The sequence below is a fragment of the Alternaria viburni genome (assembly GCF_023758015.1).
Source record: "Alternaria viburni strain BMP 2772 chromosome Unknown scaffold_22, whole genome shotgun sequence".
Taxonomy (NCBI): Eukaryota; Fungi; Ascomycota; class Dothideomycetes; order Pleosporales; family Pleosporaceae; genus Alternaria; species Alternaria viburni.
In genome coordinates, this window is record NW_026055791.1 from 188,563 (window position 1) to 206,780 (window position 18,218).

The window sequence follows — 18,218 nt, forward strand, 5'->3', positions numbered from 1 at the left end:
TTAAGAATAATACTTTTATAGTATATTTATAGTTTTTCTAAAATAATATTATAGGTAAGTTCTAGAATAATATAAGCTACTAGCTATAATGTTTAACTATCTAGATTATACGTTATAGCTATAAGTCTAGTAATATTAGTTCTCTTTAAGAACTCTATAGCTTAGTAAAAAGTTTAAGAAAAAATTATAATATAATTAGCCTATAGCTATAAAGCTACTACCTTACTAATAGTGCTATAGCACTTACACTCTAAGTCTACTAGAGCCTACACTACTTTAACACTATCTAGTAGTAGTAAAATAAGAAATAAGCTCTTATCTATAAACTACTAGATCTTATAGATATTATTAGTAAGAAGGTTACTTATAAACTTCTCTACTAAGTTAGCGCTTACTTACTTTTAGTCTAGACTTAGACTAGAGGCTACTAGTTTTTTAAAATACTATATTTTTCTTCTATTATAGTATATTTAAACTCTACTACTTATAGTATAGTTACGTTAGTGCAACTTTAGTAAAGATATCTCTACTTACTATAGTAAGTGTAGACTTTTAAAGCGCGCCTAGCGTTAAAAATATTCTAGAGAATCTAGTTAGCGTAGGCGCTACTTACACTACGCTCTAAAGAAGTACTAGAAGTCTTTATAGCGTCTATATTTACTATCTAGATATTACTATTATAGTTATAAGCTAAAGACGCTAAGAGCGTAAAGTTATAATATAAACTCTCTACTTTAGTAGTCTTAATATCTACTATAATAGTCTTATACTTCTAAATAGCGCTATTAAAATCTAAACACTAAACGCTTTAGTTAAGAGTAACTACTTATATACGCTTATTAAGCGCCTAGCGTAGTTTAGTAAGCTTCTAGTTACTACTCTAGCTAAGCTTATCTATTTATATAAGAAGCTAGCTAAAGTAAATAAAAAAGTTAGTAAAGCTTTACTTTTTACTTTATTATAAGTAATCTAACTATACTTAGGCGTACTTCTAGAAGTGCTAGTTACTATAATAGAACTTAAGATACTCTAAAAAGGTAATAGAGTTCTAATAGTTTTATTTACTAAGCTTATAGAATAAAATAACTTTACGCTATACTATAATTAAAAGAGACTACTAAATATAAATAAACTAGGCCTTTACGTCTCTAATAAACTTCTAGTCTATATCTAATCTATATTCTATTATAATATGCTATAAATAAAAGTATATTCTATTACTAGTAAATAGCTTTTCTAGAAGTAAAGCCTTATAGTAAAAAGTAGAAGCTACTATAGTAGTAGAAAGACTTAGAAGTAGTAGCACTATAGCTACTAAGAAAAATAGTGTAGGTACTAATAAAGTTATAGTTATAGTAATAGATAGTAATATTATAGAGCTAAACGTAGAGCGTATTAAAGTAATAAGGTTACGTAGTTTCTTATTCTAGAAGCGTAACATTACTATTATAATATAGTTCTAGGCCTATACTTTATAGATAGCTACTATCTACTTAGAGAGCTAATAAAGTAATATAAGAAGAGAGACCTCTAGAGACTCTTAGATATTCTATACACTAGGTTCTACTATTATAATACTTAGGTATAGCGTATAAAAAAAAGAAATATAAATATTATAAACTAGTCTTAAAGTGTAGCTATAATAAGCGTTAGTAAAGATATTATATTTCTTAGAGAGAGAGCTTATAGTAAGCCTTACTTTATATACTAAGCTAAAGCTTAGATAAAGCCTAAGTCTATTATATAGAAGAACTTTATAAAGCTATTAGCGTAGAGTTTAATACTATTATTATTAGTAATAATTCTTTCTAGAGTAACTACTAGAGAGCTATTAGAATATATTTATAAAGTATTTTAGTACTAACTTATACTTCTTTATTATCTTATTAAATATTATAAAAAGAATCTTATACTATAGCCTATATAAGTGCTTAAAGAATATATCTATTTACTAAATCTTTTATTTAAGTAAAAGAATAGCTTATTAGTCTAAAAAGTAGTAAATTATAATTCTAGTAGTAGAAAAGTTAATAAAGTAGATATAAGCCTAGATAGTATTAAGAAAGCTTTTAAAAAGTAATTAAGTAGTATCTATTTTTATTAGATCTTAGTGCTTTATTCTCTATTTATATATTATACTCTTAAGTCTAGCTCTAAAGAGAAACTTAATTATTTTCTTTTACTAAATAATCTACTTAATATAGAACTTATTAGTAAAAGCTATACTTATATTCTTTATAGATTTAAAGCTATACTTTTATAAGTATACTCTAAGCTATAAAGAGCTAAAAAACTACGCTAGATAGCTATTAGAAAGCTTTTAAAAAGCGTTTTATACGCTACTTACTAACTATTAAGTTTAGTATTAATATTAGAGCTAAAATCTTTATAATATTATTAATATACTTATCTATAAGCTTAGTAAAAGGTAGAAAAATATACTTATATTTTCTAATAGTAATAAGAATATAATAAAGGTAGTATATAACGTTTTAAAAGATAACTATATAGAATTTAGTATTAAGATAAAATTATAATACTAAGAGCGCTTAGTCTTAGAGATAGTTATAGTTTATAAAGTAATTAGAACGCTTTTAGAAAGCTTTTAAATAGTATATTATACTATACTTTTATTCTCTTATTAATATAAAGATATAAATATTATAATAACTTCTAAACTTCTCTTTCTATAGTAAACTCTCTTAAAATAGATAAGTAAGATACTTAATATTAATTTTAGATAAAATAGCGTAAAAAAAGTACTTCTTATCTACTTAGTTATACTATCTTTAGCTACTATACTTTATATACTAGAGCTTATTCTCTATTAATATCTAAAAAGCTATTAAAATATATTCTAATAGCCTTTTAAGTTAAATATTTTTCTTACTTATTTTTTTTATTATTTAAGAATAGAACTATAATTTTTTTTATATAATATATAGGCTATTTCTACTTAGAACTAGTTTTAAATAAAAATAAATATACTAAAGCCTATTAGAATACTCTCTAAAAGTAATCTAAAAGCTTTTTATAAATTTAGTTATAAATTTCTATACTTAAGTATAATTATTCTTTTTTAGAGTATTTTTAAAGTATTTTATTTTATTATATAGCGCTAGTATTACTTTAGAGTAAGTATACTTTTTTTTAAAAAGCTTTTAAAAGTATAAGTAGTACTTAATACTAAAGTATTAGTACTTCTAGTATACTACGTAGTATCTAAAATAAGAAAAAAATATTAGATACTTTTTATACTTAGTATATTTTATATATTAAAACTAAAGAGTATTTAAATAGCGCTTTAAAAGCTTTTTACTATAAAACTTATTTATAATACTACTACTAAAGTACTTTTTATTATAGTAGTAAATTCTAGAAGCTATATAATATACGCGTACTTTTTTTTAGTTATTTTTAAGTATATTAAAATTACTATAATATACTACTTAGTAGTTATAGTAAAAGTAAAACTATTATTACTTTTTATAGTAAGTAAAATAAGTAATTTACTCTAAAAAGCCTTTAGAAAGTATTTAAAGTACTCTTTTTTAAAATACTTACTATATTTTTTACTATATTTTTATTTATAACTTCTTTATTAATATAAGCTTAGTAAAATATTAGCTTAATATTTTTAAATACTCTATTAGTTAGTAAAGTAAGTTATAAGCTTAAGTTAAGTACTAAAAAAAAAAAATAGTATTAGCTTATAGTTACTTAGTACTTTATAAAGCTCTTAAAAAGCTTTTATATTACTTTTATAGTATTCTTTTTTATTTTTTAATTCTATATAGTACTTTAAACTATATTAAGCTAGTATATAAAGAATAGTTAAGCTAATATAATATAAGACTTTATTTATAGTAGTATATTTCTATTTTAGGTATATTCTAATAGCACTAACGCTAATTCTATAGTTAGGTGACATGCGAACACGTGATTATTGAAGCCCCGCGCGCGGCGCGCAAACCTTAGTGTATAACATCGCGACATCTGGCACGCTTGCGATGATATTGCTACAGTCGATACCGCGAGCTGCCACCGCCAGATTCGATTATTATCTGGAGATGACTCCGACACTACAGTCCATAAGGATGTTAACTCAACAGAGATGGTCTCGAAGACGTTCTCTTTTATCACAAGCGCGAGACTGCATGTTAAAGGGTGGTGAAGCATTCGAAGTGCACAGGGTAAGATGCATCATCGAGGTTCTATGATACTACAGATTCGGTATATGGTACAGTTTCCAACCACCGTGAGAGCACCCGCAGTGAGTTGCGCCAAGTAAACCTTGGAACAATAAAATAAACACAACGCTGTGAGCTATCCAGGACCAGAACATCCACCCCACCCGGCTATGTTCAGCCCTATGAGAGCCTGCCCTTTCGGGCGGCTGGAACTCAATAGGGCTGTCAAGCCAGGGTGGAGGGGAAAATACCAAGGATAGCAAACTCGATCCAAACAAATATAACCAACTTCCTTCAATGCTGCCAGAATGCAACAACCATGCGGAGTCGCGGGCAAGCATCTTAGCCCTCAAAATATATCAAATAGACCAGGTATCCTAATCCTGGGTCGGCGCCGGCTTCGCTTCCGCCCTCGTACCCAAACGTGAAGGCCGCTTGCCCGCCTTGGTCTGGGCTACAAGACACTCCTCGTTCTGGTAACGCTCATCTCCTTCGTGCACGTTGGGACACTTGTTGCCCTTGTCGCAAGTGCCGGCAGCATAGTTAATGCATTTCTGCCGCACACATTTTGTTCCTGATGCAGCACAGTTTGAGCATGGCTCGCCTTCGTCGCATTCGCCTTCCCACCAGTGACGGTAGCAGTTCACACACGGGACTTGATTCGGCTCCGTCGGACCTGGCGTCTTGCGTCTCGATCGTCCAGAAGGTCCAGACGGTCCAGGTGTAGAGCGGGAAGAAGCTCGAGTCGCTCGTCCCGGAACAGAAGGCTGGCGTGAACTGTTTCTGCTAATTTCCATGATGGGCTCTTTCTGGAGGCTCTCGGACCCATGAGACATGTCTCCTGAACCACTCTCGTACGGTTGTGAGTGATTGCGTGAATGGGTTTGGTAGCTGCGCTGTTGAGGCTGCTGGAAGTCGGCTTGGTGCATCGGAGGCGTTCCATTCGAAGGGAGAGTCGAGTTGAAGGCCGTCTGAGTGTTGTTATCTTCTGTGGGAAACCAATCGCTGACATCATGTGCGTCTCCGAGGTTTTGCTGAGAACCAACGTAAGCAGCACCAACATCTTCCGTAAGTGCGTTAACATCGAAGGTAAAATTCGAATCCAACTCTTCCATGATGGGAGCGTAGTTTCCCGCCACTCTCTGGTTCGTACCATTTGTTGATAAGTTCTGCTGCTCCAAGTTCTGTCTCATATTCCAGTTTTGCCCAGTGGGGGGTGCAAATTGACTCGAAGAGTGTTGCGCGACGTGAGGTCGAGGCGACGCCACGGAAGAAGCTGAGCCGTAGGAAGATGTACGTCTCATAGACCCATGCGCCGGTGTCGACATCTGTGACCGGATTTGCGACTGAGCATCTCGCTGCATCTGTTGCATCATGAAGTCCCCGTCGTACGAGTTCATGTTGCCGGCCTGGTTGGTCATTTGCTGACCACTTCCCATCTGTCGACCGACCTGCGGAGATGTGCGCATTAGGCCTAAGTTATGTTGAGGGAATCTAGGTGATTGGCTGCCGGCGTTACCCGCAGCCAAGTTCTGCATCAAGTGTCGCTGCTGCTGGGGTGACATGTTGTTGGGTGTGCGTCCTGGAGGCGCGGCCATCATGGCACCAGGCTGTTGCGAAGGACGCCGGGCGGGTGCCATCTGCCCTGCTGAGCCAGTCGACTGCTGTGACGAGCTTCGTCCATGCATGCCATTCGGTGCGACATGTCGAGCTTGCCTCTGCATTTGTGCGTCGCCCATGATAGTATCGCCGTTCGACCATGTGGTTGACAAAGGGCTCATGGCATTGGTATCGGAGGGAAGTGAGTTCGAGTGCGCACGGTGGAAGTCTGGTGTAGTGATACCGGCAGCACTGTGTGTATTAGCGATAGCTTCATCCATAGAAACGATGTAGAACTTACCCAGCTTCGTTAAGCCTCCTTCGCTTGTTAGATTCCAACGCGCCCCGCGAAGAAGCCGGCTGGCTCCGTTTGGGAGGCCTCTGAGCATCGTCTAGTTGTTGCCCGGTCATCGCAAGCTGCTTGTTGGCAGCACTCAGCGCAGCTTCAGCTGCAGAAGCCCTCTGTATGAGACTAGTCTGCTCTGAACGCCATTCAGCCTCTCTTTTCTGTACGTATTCTTTCGCTTTCGTCTCAACGCCCTTCTTCATCCATGCGACATGTGCGGTCGCCTTTTCTTCTATTGTCTTTCGGTACTCAGCGTTCTCACTCTGCTTTGCTATGGTGGCTTCTTTGAACCCATCAGCCTTGGCAGCAGCGACGCGAGCCTCGATCTGGTCCATGGTCGACGCATCGGCTGCGGCTTTCGATTTCTCTTTCTCCGTGGCGATTTCTTGTCGTAATTGTGCGATCACGCTCTTCAGATCCTTGTTGACGTTGCCCTGCGTGTCCCTGTCGGATTTAAGCTGGCCAATGATCTTATCAGACACCTTTTTCTCCAGCTCTTTTTCACGTTTCTCCTTCTCTTTGTCACGTTTCTCCTTCTCTTTACCACGTTCAGACGCGAGGTAGCCCTGTTGAAAGACATCTACCTGCTTTGTGAACTCTGCAGTGACTTCTTTGGACCATGCTCCTCTGGCTCTTTCTTCCTCGAGCTTAGCTATAATCTCGTCACGACCCTGAAGAATGCTATTAACACCAACAATGAAGTCCGCACGCTCCTTGTCCATCGTATCGATCCGTTTCTTCAGATGACGGTTCTCGTTATTGGCGTGCACCTTCTCTGTATAGCGGTTTTGGGCGCGTGCCTTTGCTGCTTTCGTCTCGGTCTCGGCGGCTGTGGCACGCTTCGCGGCATCGATGACTCTTTGCTTCCCATCCGCGACTTCTTCGACAAGGTGCTTCTTGGCTAGTTCAGACTGAGCAAGGCGCTGCTTAAGGGCGATGTTCTCTTCGGAAAGTGAGACCGTGGGCGAAGTAGCCTCCTGGGACGTTTCTGGAGTGGGTTGCTGTGGCTTTACGGGTTCGGGGTTCGACGGGCTCCCTTGGGAGGTGAGAGCCGAGGGCGCCATAACAGTAAGACCGATCCGGGTGCGGGTAATCGGTATGAAATGAAAATGCACGATCAACGCGCGGGGTAGCAATGTGTGACTGATGCGATGATATCGTGGGATTGTGTTGTGGTGAGTAGACAAAGGTCGAGGTGAGACGTAGGTAAACAGTGCAGGAAAGTGCGAGTAGAGGTGGTATTTTGGCGCTAGTCGCAATCTTGTTGCGGAAGTCGAAGTGAGTGTCGGATTGAATGCGTCCAGTGAAGGTGAAGGCGACTGCGCTGCTTAAAGATGGCTTCGCTTTAGGGTTGGCAGAGGTCGGCTGTAGATGTGCTGCGCTGTCGAGTCGCGAGAAATTTTGTGGTGCTGGTTGGAGTACCAAAAATGAGAAAATCGGTGGTTGTTGCTGTTGTGCGCGGAAGCGATGGGTCGGCTGTGGTTGAAAAATCGTAGGTCACAGAGGATCTAGGCGGCACACAATGTGCAAGATCGCGCCTCGCGGAGGGCAGCCGGTCATACAACTCAGCGTACAGTCGAGGGTATGAGTTATAAATGCGAACCAGGTAAGCGTGCAGTAATGGTAAACGAGGCAGAGCTGTTCCGCTGAAGGCAGCACGGTATTGGCGGCGATAACGACCTCGCAAAGCCGACCATGTGACATTGGCTTAGAGAGTAGACGCTGCCCAGGTGCATTACTCACAATGCCTCCATCTCGTAAACATGAAATTGACCGCACGATACTACCAAAGTGACTTCTGCAGATGGAATATTTGTCTTGCCGTCTCAAACTTCTAGACACCGCTCGCCATCCTCTCTGTGACGAATGCAAAAATCCCACCCACTTCAAGCTTTACGGTCGCAAGCAGATTCCGTCGGAAAGAGACATGATGAATAGACGAGCAGAACAAAAGCGTTGTGAGATTGTACCTACCATGTGTGCACGGCGCTGTGCAATGGATTGAAGCCAGCATCACCTAGACTGTACCGTAACCGTTACAGTATATTCAGTGTCTGGACGCCTATACAAGAGAAAGCCCTGTTTTTCGATGGTCGAAATGCAAGGACACTACCTGGCGGTAATCAAGACCTCTTCCTCGCCGCCATCAAGGTTGGTGAGGCACCTCGGAGAAGTGAAAGTCGAGCTAGCGTTGAGTCGCATCCTCTCCGACATGGCTCGCAACGCGATTTTGAGCGCGCAACGCAATAGCGCAAGATGACATGCATGCGCACAGTAAAAGACCTGCGCAATAATCTTGGCCATGATACTTCGACCGCGTGCGATATCGTTCGAGATCTGTGCAGCCTTTGAGGCAGACTTCGCGTGCGTTGACAACATGACGTCATGAGCATTGCATTTGTTCGCGTGCCGCCGGTCGGGAAATCCGGGAGTCATGATACATAGCGAAAAGTGAGAGCGAAGGCATGGTGTCTCAGGAAATAGAAGGGATGCAGGATGGGATTGAACGTCGGACGTGAGAAGAAGCTCGCAACACGCGACGCGACTGCCAAGGCTGACTACCTAGGTAGGTTTGCCGATCCCTTTCCCTTCCCCGCCACTCCCCTATGCGCGTCATTCCGACGGACCCTTCCCATCATGACAGCTTCGTGGTAATAACTGCGGTCTTCATGCACACCCCCTTGAATCGATTATTTCGCCCTCTATTCCATCCGTCGACCACCAGATCATGGTTCCAAGGTTGTCTGATTGAGTTACCGGAAACGCAACACCGACTCCATGTTTGATCAGCCATCCCCAGAGCCTACGGACAGCGCTTCATCACAGGTTAAGCAGCAAACACGTTTGTTTGAGTATGGCGCATCATCCTGGGCTGTCGGCATCCGAATGTTCACCTGAGCACTGTCCAGCACAAATGCATCAGCTATTCGAGATTCGAGCGCCACGCGCTTGACCAGCTCACATATTCGACGTCCATGCCAGGCCCAGAACAGGACTACGACAGATTTTGATGATAGTCTAGTGAAACCGTGCGAGATCGGGCACGAAATGGGACCTTATGGGCTGTAGTGTACGTGTGGTCGAGCTGAGCGCCATTGGTGGGCTCGGAAATCTGATGGCGTCTCCAATGAACGGTCAGTCCGATATCAGTTATACAGTCGAGCTCCCTGTCAACACGGCCGGCGATGGTAGGCCTTACTTCTGCCGAGCTATCGGCGACAGCTATTCGCTATGTTTCTACGTTGCTGACGGTCAACGGCGTGGTAAGCTTACGCCCCAATGTAGACCCCGCTTCGTCACGTCTTCGTCTACTCAAGGTTGGACCCAGCGTGCGAAGCCCTATATGTACAAGTATTCGCCATAACATTTGTCCTTCGTCCCTTTTACTTGTCACTATACTACTCTTTGCGCAATGGCTACCAAACGCCCTATCAACGAAGCAGACATCGCGGAACTTCGCGAATTGCTGAGAGATACAGACGCCCAGTTGGTGACACCGAAGGAAACTGAGGCATACACAAAATCCATCCACCGATGGTCAAGTGCTGCGGTGAAGCCCGCGGGAGCATGCCTAATCCCCAAATCGGAAGAAGCAATCTCAATCACCCTCAAGTATGCTACCGAACACAATCTTGATCTCGCCGTCAAAGGAGGTGGTCACTCGACTGCTGGCGCATCATCAACGGACGGCGGACTACTCATCGACTTGAATACGCATATGCGTACTACCAACGTCGACGTCGAGGGAAGAACGATCAAAGTCGGCGGAGGTGCCGTTTGGGGTGATGTCGACGAAGCTCTTGCACCGTACGGTCTTGCAGCAGTTGGTGGCACCGTCTCAGATACCGGCGTCGGTGGTCTCACGTTCGGCGGCGGCTTTGGCTGGCTCACAGTCAAACACGGACTGGTTGTTGACAACCTAATTTCATGTACTGTCGTTTTGGCGGACGGCAGTATCGTCAAGGCCTCTACCGATGAAAATCCAGACCTATTTTGGGCTCTGCGCGGCGCGGGACAGAACTTTGGTGTTGGCATTGAGTTTGTATTCCGCACCCATGAGACAGGCGATCTGTGGGCTGGCTTCATGATGTTTCCACCGACGCCAGATATCATCAAGAAAGCCGTGGAAGCATGCAACGCCATCTTCACCCCGGATGCAGCTGGCAATTCAAAAGCGACGGGGAAAGCTGCGAGTGCTTTCGGTTTCGTCAGGCCTCCACCTGCTGGTGGTCAGGTCCTGTTCTTCGTAGCCGCGATCTACCACGGCTCGGAAGAAGACGGCAAAGAGCTATTCAAGGATATCGTTGGGTTGGAACCTTTGATGAGTACCATGGCAATGATGCCGTACGCCAATGCAAACAAACTCATGGATCTACCCATCGGTGCGCGTGTCTCTATCAAGGGCGCTGGATTCGAGCTTCCTGTCCGTGGCGAATTCGTGGTATCCGTCTTGGAGGCGTACGCCAAATTTACCGACGAGACATCCGATGCAGTCGGCTCCCAGGTTATGTGGGAGCTGCTAGACCCGACGAAGATTGTTGAAGTCACCAACTCTGACATGGCCTTTGCGAACCGCGGAAGACACTTCAACGCGGCAGTTGCTCCATTGTGGTGGGATCAAGGTAACGATCAGAAATGTAGGCAGTGGTCGAGGGATGTCGCGCTTCTGTTCAAGAACGAACTTCAACGTGGCGGCGCTGAGGCAGGCGCGAGCAACGATGGGTGGATTGGCAAGAGAGGCAGTCATGGTGCGACAATGGTATATGGGAACTACGACCGTAAGTACTCTCCAAAGCGTGCACTCCTCACTCATATAACGCGCATACGGGAAAGATATTGTTATGCAACGGTATGCTAACGCCGAAATAGAGTACGAAGAGAAGTCCAGAGACGTCTTTGGCAACAACTACGAACGTTTGCAAGATCTGAAGGCCAAGTACGACCCACAGAACATGTTCAACAAGCTCTTTGCTGTAGAACCGAGAGCGTTGACGCCCTAGATGTACTTGGATACATTGTTGCCAACCTCGCTAAATGTAGGTGTGCAATGATACCCAGGACGTGACAACTCATGCGCAGGATCATTTCCATCAACCGAAAATCACTTGTCGCCTCCAAAGCCATCTTTCCTGTCATGTAACACAGCTCAAATTGTATATTGTATTCCCAATACTGTGCTATCTCACATCTCTCTCGACGTTTCTCATGCTATGTAGTACTAGCGAGCTATCGTCCGTCTACCAAACACCCATCTTGTCGAGCTCGACAGGACTCAGCTCACGCCCATCACCCCATACATCTTCGGAAGGATCGAGGCGCTTGTATATCTCTCCTTCATGTGCAAAGCGGCACTGTTTGTTCTTGCATATGCCCTTCTTGTAGTCTTCGCACGCAACTCGCCTGCAACCTTTCTTGATGCCTCGCATCGAGCAGTTCTTGCATAGAATCCCGCGGTCGCAGTCCCAGTTGTGTCGCATGCACTGGGTGCAGTGTGCGAAGCGTTCAGATTTGCCTTTGAGGTGCGCAGGAACGGATCTAAACAGAATTAGCCATGTAAGTAGTAAGGGCTGTCGTGTACTAACGCAAGGCCTTTTGCAACAACGGCGTTGTCAGATGACTTGAGTGCGTTGGACTGGAGAGCAAGCGCATGCTTCGCAGCGTCGGCCAGCTTCTTCGGTAACTCCGCCCTCTCGTCCTCGAGTTTCTTGACCAGAGAATCGTGCGCGTCATACATGACCTTGAGCTCCTTGGCCTTGGCATTCACTTCACTCTGAAGTCGCTCCATCGTGTGGGTGAGTGTCTCGATCTCGGTCTTATGCTCGTCGCGCATTTCTCCAAACAGCTTGCCGCAAGCGTGAATCGTAGACTGAAGCTCTTTCTTCTCCCGCATGAGACCATCGACCTGGATACGGAATTCAAGCTTTAGGTGCCACATATCCTTCTCGTGGTCCAGCTTCATCCTCTCTAGCTTTTCCTCATGCTTGGCAGCTGCTTCTTGTGCTTCTTTTCTCAGAAGATCTTTCTCCTTTGAACGTTCCACAAACGATCTGTACTCCTCCGGTAAACAACTCTCACGTGGTGCCGGCTCGTTCTCCTTGCGTGTAGTCGGCGGGTTGTTGGTGCCAGCGTTTTCCATCTGTCTCGGCAGCACGTGCCGGCTTGATGGCGTTACGAGGGCATCGCGCTCAGCCATGATTGGCAACTGAAGGAGGGTTAGCTGTGCTGATACAGTCAATCGTGTGACTGCGCGGCGAGGTTCGGTCGTGGCTGTTCAGTGTTGTAGCTCAGACGGGCCACGAGTATTTCGTGCCGGGTGCACCTTCACTTGTGCGGCCCTACGCGCAAGCGAGCAAACAACAAACAACAGCCGGTGAAAGTGAAAGAGAATTAGGTCGCGCCTTGATAATCCAAGACCATAGTCCACTCTCTTCCGCCACCACCTTTGCCATCTAACGTCTTCCGCGGCCGTTCTTGCCAGCGACCACCCAGCCGCACCTTCCCCATACAGCTCAAAGACAAGGTATTCCTCCGCTTTTCACCCAATTCGAACGATGTCGCTAACAGCAAGCCCTAATCTCAGCGCCACCATGTCCCTCCCCCAAAGCCCAGTCGATCCAGTCGCTCGCCTCGAAGCAGAGCTCGCGCAAGAGAAAGCCGCTCATGCGCGCACGAACAAGAAGCTGGAAGCCATTACTCATCTCCACGCCAACCAGGCCATTACTATCAGTTCCCAAATCGGCATCATCAGGTCGCAGATCCAGAGGCATCCCGAAGATATCGCGGACATCCAGGTAGAAGCCAGGAAAGCGGAGGATGAGCGCCAGCGCAGGACATCGGAGGCGAGTGCGATGGGAAATGGGCCGTAGAGGGCGAGATCGGATTGTGAGAAAAGGTCTCAACGGCTATGCGCATTATCTCATGAGGCATATGTAGCGAATTGACGGGGGAATTAAGGTTGGGCTCGTCAACGCGCGGGAATGATACAGTATAGTAGCAACGACCCAAACAATCTATAAACACATACTGAGTATCGCGCTGCAATTTGGAGAGCTTGAGTACTACACTAAAGGAATGCGGTCATGTGCATGCATGCCAGTGATATATCTCACGTGACAAAGCTACCCGCTTTCGTAGCATAATGGTTGGCTAGCATCTTAGCGCAGCGTTCTGACTCCTCGGTTCCACGCTTCTTTGACGCGTTCAATCACATATGACCAGGGAACAAGAATACCTAAGTATGTACTTAGATCGTACGACTTACTCATTCCTCTTCTATCGTCCTCACCATATCCAATCTTACCGACTCCATCACAACGTAATCACACGATGGACCGTAACGAAACAGATACTACCGGCTACATAGCGCCAAAGCCAGTCGCATCCGAGGAGGGCAGCCTCGACCACGTTCTGGACGTTCTGGCATCGCATCAACATCCTTTCCTACTCGTTGGATGCGCGGCACAGCGATGGATGGGGTCTGCCGGAACAATGACAGATGTATGCGAAATTCTCATCCGCCACAACACGCTGAAAGCCGTCGCATCGGATCTTCTAGCCACTTCAAGATGGACACTCAACGAACAAGATCCAGAAGATATTTTTGGCAATGACCCAGTATCGAATTGCGACGCTGATATCGTTCTCCGGCAAACATCCACCGAAAACGAAGACGAATTCTGCTACCTAGCTCTTTGGTCCGATACCGCATACCATCTCGACATAGATAGCTGTATCACTATCGAGGTTCCCGACGTGTACTGTTGGCAGCCTATCCTTGTCGAAGAGACTTGGCATCCAGCTCTGCACCGAGAGAATGAATGGTGGTATGGTCCTCGTGTGCATCCAGATACGAAGGCGCCAAATTCGCCTCATGGTGCGCATCCCAAATCCATCTTTTCCCCCGGCTTACCGCGCGGCAGAAGCGCAAGCCACCCAAGTCCCATTTTCGTCCCGAATCTTACGACCTATCTCGACTCACTGATCTACCATGCCATCCACTACAAGACTACAAAACCGGGTCTCTGGGCTGTGTCGTTATGGGTCCTGAAGAATCTGACGAGATATCTGTATTTGGAGCTAGAACATCAGCAGCTACCGCTGCTGATTGAGCTGGAAGAGTATGAATTCATGGAAGCCTATCTAGGGAGATATGTGAGAAAGCCAAGGTTTGTTTTTCGTAGGGACGAGAAGAGAGAGTTTGAGGCAACCAGGGTGAGGGAGTGGGATCCTAAAAGCTTACCAGAGTGGTGTTGGACGAACCCGTGGACAAGTAGGGATTGATAGACGAAATCGGATAGCCCTTGAGGCTGCGCGCTTATAAAGATAGTTCATTTGCTATTACTCAATAGACACCATAACTTGTGCCGTGTGTGTGCCTATAGGGAAAATGGAAAGGTAAGCCGTCACCACCAACGGTCCGAAGACGCGCCTCCGTATACTCAACACGGGAAGCTGACCGCATGCCGATGAGAAGCCTTTGGAAGAAACAGCGAATGTCGAGGATGTAGGTAGGAAGGATAGTGCGGTATGCGCTTGCACTCGGCCATCATGCTGACGGCACGTGACTTCCTGCCACTTGGGCGCTAAGAGGTTTTGACCCGAAAGTGACGTCACTCTAGGTGTCATCGACTTGTGCCTTTTCCCAGGACCATCCAGCATACAGCCCGTGATCGGCCGCGTACATCGGACATCGTATTTCGTACAACTGGTTTTCGAGGCAACGCATCCCAAGGCTCGCAGCGTTTGTTATAGCGGGAATCGCAATATGCATGGCCAACCCTCGATGCCTGCGCCTACCCAGGAGGTAATGGAGATACTAATCACGCAAACCATATTTGATGGAGAGCTGTCAAGATGTGTCAAGGTGGTTACTAAACGCTCGAGGAAACTTTGATTTATGAGCGTGATTACTCACAGGACCTGAGACGTAGCTTCACGACAATCGGGCCTACCATAATAAGGTGCTTATGGTAAAAGGAAGAGGCATCGTAATCTTTATGCCGCTTATCGGCCCTCAGCACAATCAGTTTCTCCCGAGATGCCTCCAAGCTTTGATCTAGCACAGTCCTGCTGCGGTGGATCAGGAAGATGGTCACAATGTACTGGATGCTCATGTGAATGGTTCCAAGAGATGTAATTACGATTAACAAGATATGCTAAACGAGTCTCTATTCTACAGCAACTCGCACCTTCGGGTATCATCCTCTCATCAACTCAACTAAAACTACATGATCGGATCTATAGCGGAGGAGCGTTAGGGTCCATCATGCACTGATCGACACGCATAAGCTGCTTGCCAGTAGCCTTGGCGATCTGAATGAACTCCCGAAGGTAGCTAACAGTGCTAGGGTAAAGGTAGTGGAGAACCACAAGGTTACCACCCTTGTCAACGTCACGCTGGAAAGCAACCTTCTGCTGCTCAGGGGTGTCGGTCTCAGCCCACAACCAATCCTCAACATCGACGCTCCAGTTGACAATCTTGGCGGTGTTGCCGACGGCCTTTGTGAGACGCGAGCGCATGCGGGCACCCTCGGTACCGAAAGGAGGACGGAAGTAGGTAGAGGTCAAGCCGTTGAATTGCGACTTCATGGCCTTGACGTCCTCGTTGTACTCCCAGTCGATGGATGCGTAGTCGGGGAGACCCTCCATCTTGGGGTGGGTGAAGGAGTGGAGGGCGAGCTGGTGACCCGCTGACATCATCTCCTTGTAGACGTTGGTCAGGTTGGTGGAGGCGTCGAGAAGGGGAGCGCCGACGGTGAAGAAGGTCACCTTGACGTCCTCCTCGCGGATGATCTTGAGGACTTCCTGGGCGAGGTCGGGTTGACCGTCGTCGATGGCGAAAGCGAAGGAGTTGGGGCGCTTGCAAGCGAAGACTAGGTCACCAGTCTCGTCCTTCTTGGGAATGGTAGTACCGGCGGGGACGGAAGAGACAATCTCGATGACCGAGAGGGTAACAGACTCAGTGCTGTGGAAACCCTTGAGCGCGAAGCCGACGACGCGGGAGAGGTTGATGTTGAAGTGGCTGATAGGGATGTAGATGTGTCCGTTCTTGGCGTAGCGGCCGGCCTCAGCGGAATCCCAAGTCTCGGGGAAGGGAGCGATCTCGGTGTTGCACTGGCTGTTGTGTTGCTGGAAAGCGACAGTGAAGGCAGTGGTACCGGTGTAAGCGATGTGGAGGTAAGATCCCTTGTACTTGGTGAAGTCGGCACAGCCACCAGACACCTGGGTATAGTAGGAGTAGTCGGCGTCGGGGGACTTGATGGTGAGCTTGCCGCCAGCGTACTGGAGAGACATGCCCTCGTCACCACCGTGCCAGTTGCCCATGGCGTTGGTGTTGGCGTTGGCGAACTTGTCAATCACAAGGCCGGTAGCTGAGGGGTTGCTAGGAGCGGGAACGGTAGCAGAGGCGCCGGGGTCGGCAGAGGTAGGAGGCACAACGTATTCTCCAGAGTTGCCGCAGTAGAAGGCCATGGGACCGAACGAAGTGGTACCAGAGAATCCGGAAAAGAGGATAGTGGTAAGCTTCTCGGTGTTGAGGCCGGCGAACTTGCTGAAGGGAATGGTGTACAGCTTCTCAGTCCCATCGAAAGTCCATCCAAGGTCAGTTGCGGACGCGTAGGTGGACTTGGGGTTGGTCGCGTCACAGTTGTCCGAAGAGTCGAGCTGAACGGACAGGGTTGCGCCCTTAGGAGCCTTGATGCGAAGAGAAATACCGGCGTACTTGTTCTTCTTCGCGTCGACGCAGGGGAACTGGGTGTAGAAGTACGAGTCGGCCTTGGGAACGAACTCGACGTGGTTAGTAGACGGCTTTCCAACGGTGATGGAAGTCATGGAAGCATCATCAGAGGTAGGGTATCCCATGGCGTTGTAGAACAAGAAAGTCAGACGCGATTGAGAAATCCAGTCATCGATCAACAAAGGAGAGCAGGTTCCAGCTGAGGCCGTGGGAGACGAGATTGTTGTCATGGTGCTGCGGACCGAGGAGCTCGAGGTGGTAGCCACCCTGGTTGCGGAGACGGAGGTGCTGCCACCAGCACTGCTGCCGCAACCAAAGGCGATGTTGCTCATCTGCCATGTGGCGGTGGTGGAAGAGAATCCAGCCCAAACGAAACCGGTAACAGCATTGGCGTTGGCACCGGAGAACTGAGACAGAGGGATGTTGATGGTCTGAGTGCTGCCAGTCAATCCAGAGATCGAAACGTACTTGGAAGAGTAAGTCGTAGCTGAGCAGCTGGTCTTGGTCTGGATCTCGAGGGTCGCGGAGCCACCGGCAGGCCCCTTCATCTGGAAGCTGATGGAGTTGTATCCATTGGAGCTGGCTGCCTGGCAAGGAAAGGTCTCGTAAAAGTAGGAACCTGACTTGGGCTTGAAAGACAGGACACCGCCGCTGGCCGAGATCGAGGACATGGATCCATCATCTGCGCTGGTTAGCCTTTCTTCTTGTGCAGGGCTTCAACAAGACCTACCACTGGTCCACTCGCCCAAGCTGTTCTGGTTGGAGGTCTGCTTGGAGAAGTCGTCGATTTTGAGGGGTGCGCTGCAGGCTGCGTTGACAGTCTGGCTGGCAAGTCCGGCCAGAAGGCCTATTAGAGTAGTAACACGCATGTTAAGCGTAATAAAGCGAGTGTGTTGCAAAAGCGAATGTACGGAAGTCTATGACTTCCAAGAGTGATGAGTCTCTGCACCCCGAGTTGACGGTAAGGGCGATGAGTGACAGGCGATAACTCGTGAAGATCTTCCCAGGCGCAGACTCTCCCTAGATATATCTTTCTCCCCGACGCAGCGGCGCGAGACCTGACACGAGCGAGATTAGTCTAGTGGCCTCGGCATGCACGTCTTCGCGCAGCAGCCCTGTCGCTTCTACTATAGTAGGGCCACACGGTCTATTTCGGGTCAGCAGAACCTGGGCGTTGGTAGATCACTGGAGCGCTTGTGCTATATCAAGGATAGGTCGGCTTACTATTCGGCTCGGGGAGCGGCTAGGACATGGCGACCCCTGAACTCGATACATCGTTTTCTAGGCGTTTGTGGAGCACGGCGTCCCATTGTATGGTAATCATCGCTACTCATGGTGGGTATACACT

The 18,218-nt window shown here is 46.4% G+C and overlaps 5 protein-coding genes across 5 annotated transcripts; 2 read left to right on the forward strand and 3 right to left on the reverse strand.

Moving 5' to 3' along the window:
• Nucleotides 1-4,567: 4,567 nt before the first annotated feature.
• J4E79_008849 (uncharacterized protein) lies at nucleotides 4,568-7,199 on the reverse strand (the record flags this gene model as incomplete). The annotated part of the gene is made up of 2 exons (XM_049357702.1): nucleotides 4,568-6,041; nucleotides 6,091-7,199. The coding sequence occupies 2 exons, from the start codon at nucleotides 7,197-7,199 to the stop codon at nucleotides 4,568-4,570; spliced, it is 2,583 nt and encodes an 860-aa protein (XP_049207741.1).
• Nucleotides 7,200-9,547: 2,348 nt separating this feature from the next.
• Nucleotides 9,548-11,135, forward strand: J4E79_008850 (uncharacterized protein; the record flags this gene model as incomplete). The annotated part of the gene is made up of 2 exons (XM_049357703.1): nucleotides 9,548-10,913; nucleotides 11,005-11,135. The coding sequence occupies 2 exons, from the start codon at nucleotides 9,548-9,550 to the stop codon at nucleotides 11,133-11,135; spliced, it is 1,497 nt and encodes a 498-aa protein (XP_049207742.1).
• A 237-nt stretch (nucleotides 11,136-11,372) lies between these two features.
• J4E79_008851 (uncharacterized protein) lies at nucleotides 11,373-12,328 on the reverse strand (the record flags this gene model as incomplete). Its single annotated transcript, XM_049357704.1, has 2 exons — nucleotides 11,373-11,670; nucleotides 11,718-12,328. 2 exons carry the CDS (start codon nucleotides 12,326-12,328, stop codon nucleotides 11,373-11,375), a joined length of 909 nt encoding a protein of 302 aa, XP_049207743.1.
• A 394-nt stretch (nucleotides 12,329-12,722) lies between these two features.
• On the forward strand, nucleotides 12,723-13,001 carry J4E79_008852 (uncharacterized protein; the record flags this gene model as incomplete). The annotated part of the gene is made up of 1 exon (XM_049357705.1): nucleotides 12,723-13,001. One exon carries the CDS (start codon nucleotides 12,723-12,725, stop codon nucleotides 12,999-13,001), a length of 279 nt encoding a protein of 92 aa, XP_049207744.1.
• Nucleotides 13,002-15,372: 2,371 nt separating this feature from the next.
• Nucleotides 15,373-17,739, reverse strand: J4E79_008853 (uncharacterized protein; the record flags this gene model as incomplete). The annotated part of the gene is made up of 2 exons (XM_049357706.1): nucleotides 15,373-17,552; nucleotides 17,601-17,739. 2 exons carry the CDS (start codon nucleotides 17,737-17,739, stop codon nucleotides 15,373-15,375), a joined length of 2,319 nt encoding a protein of 772 aa, XP_049207745.1.
• Nucleotides 17,740-18,218: the final 479 nt, after the last annotated feature.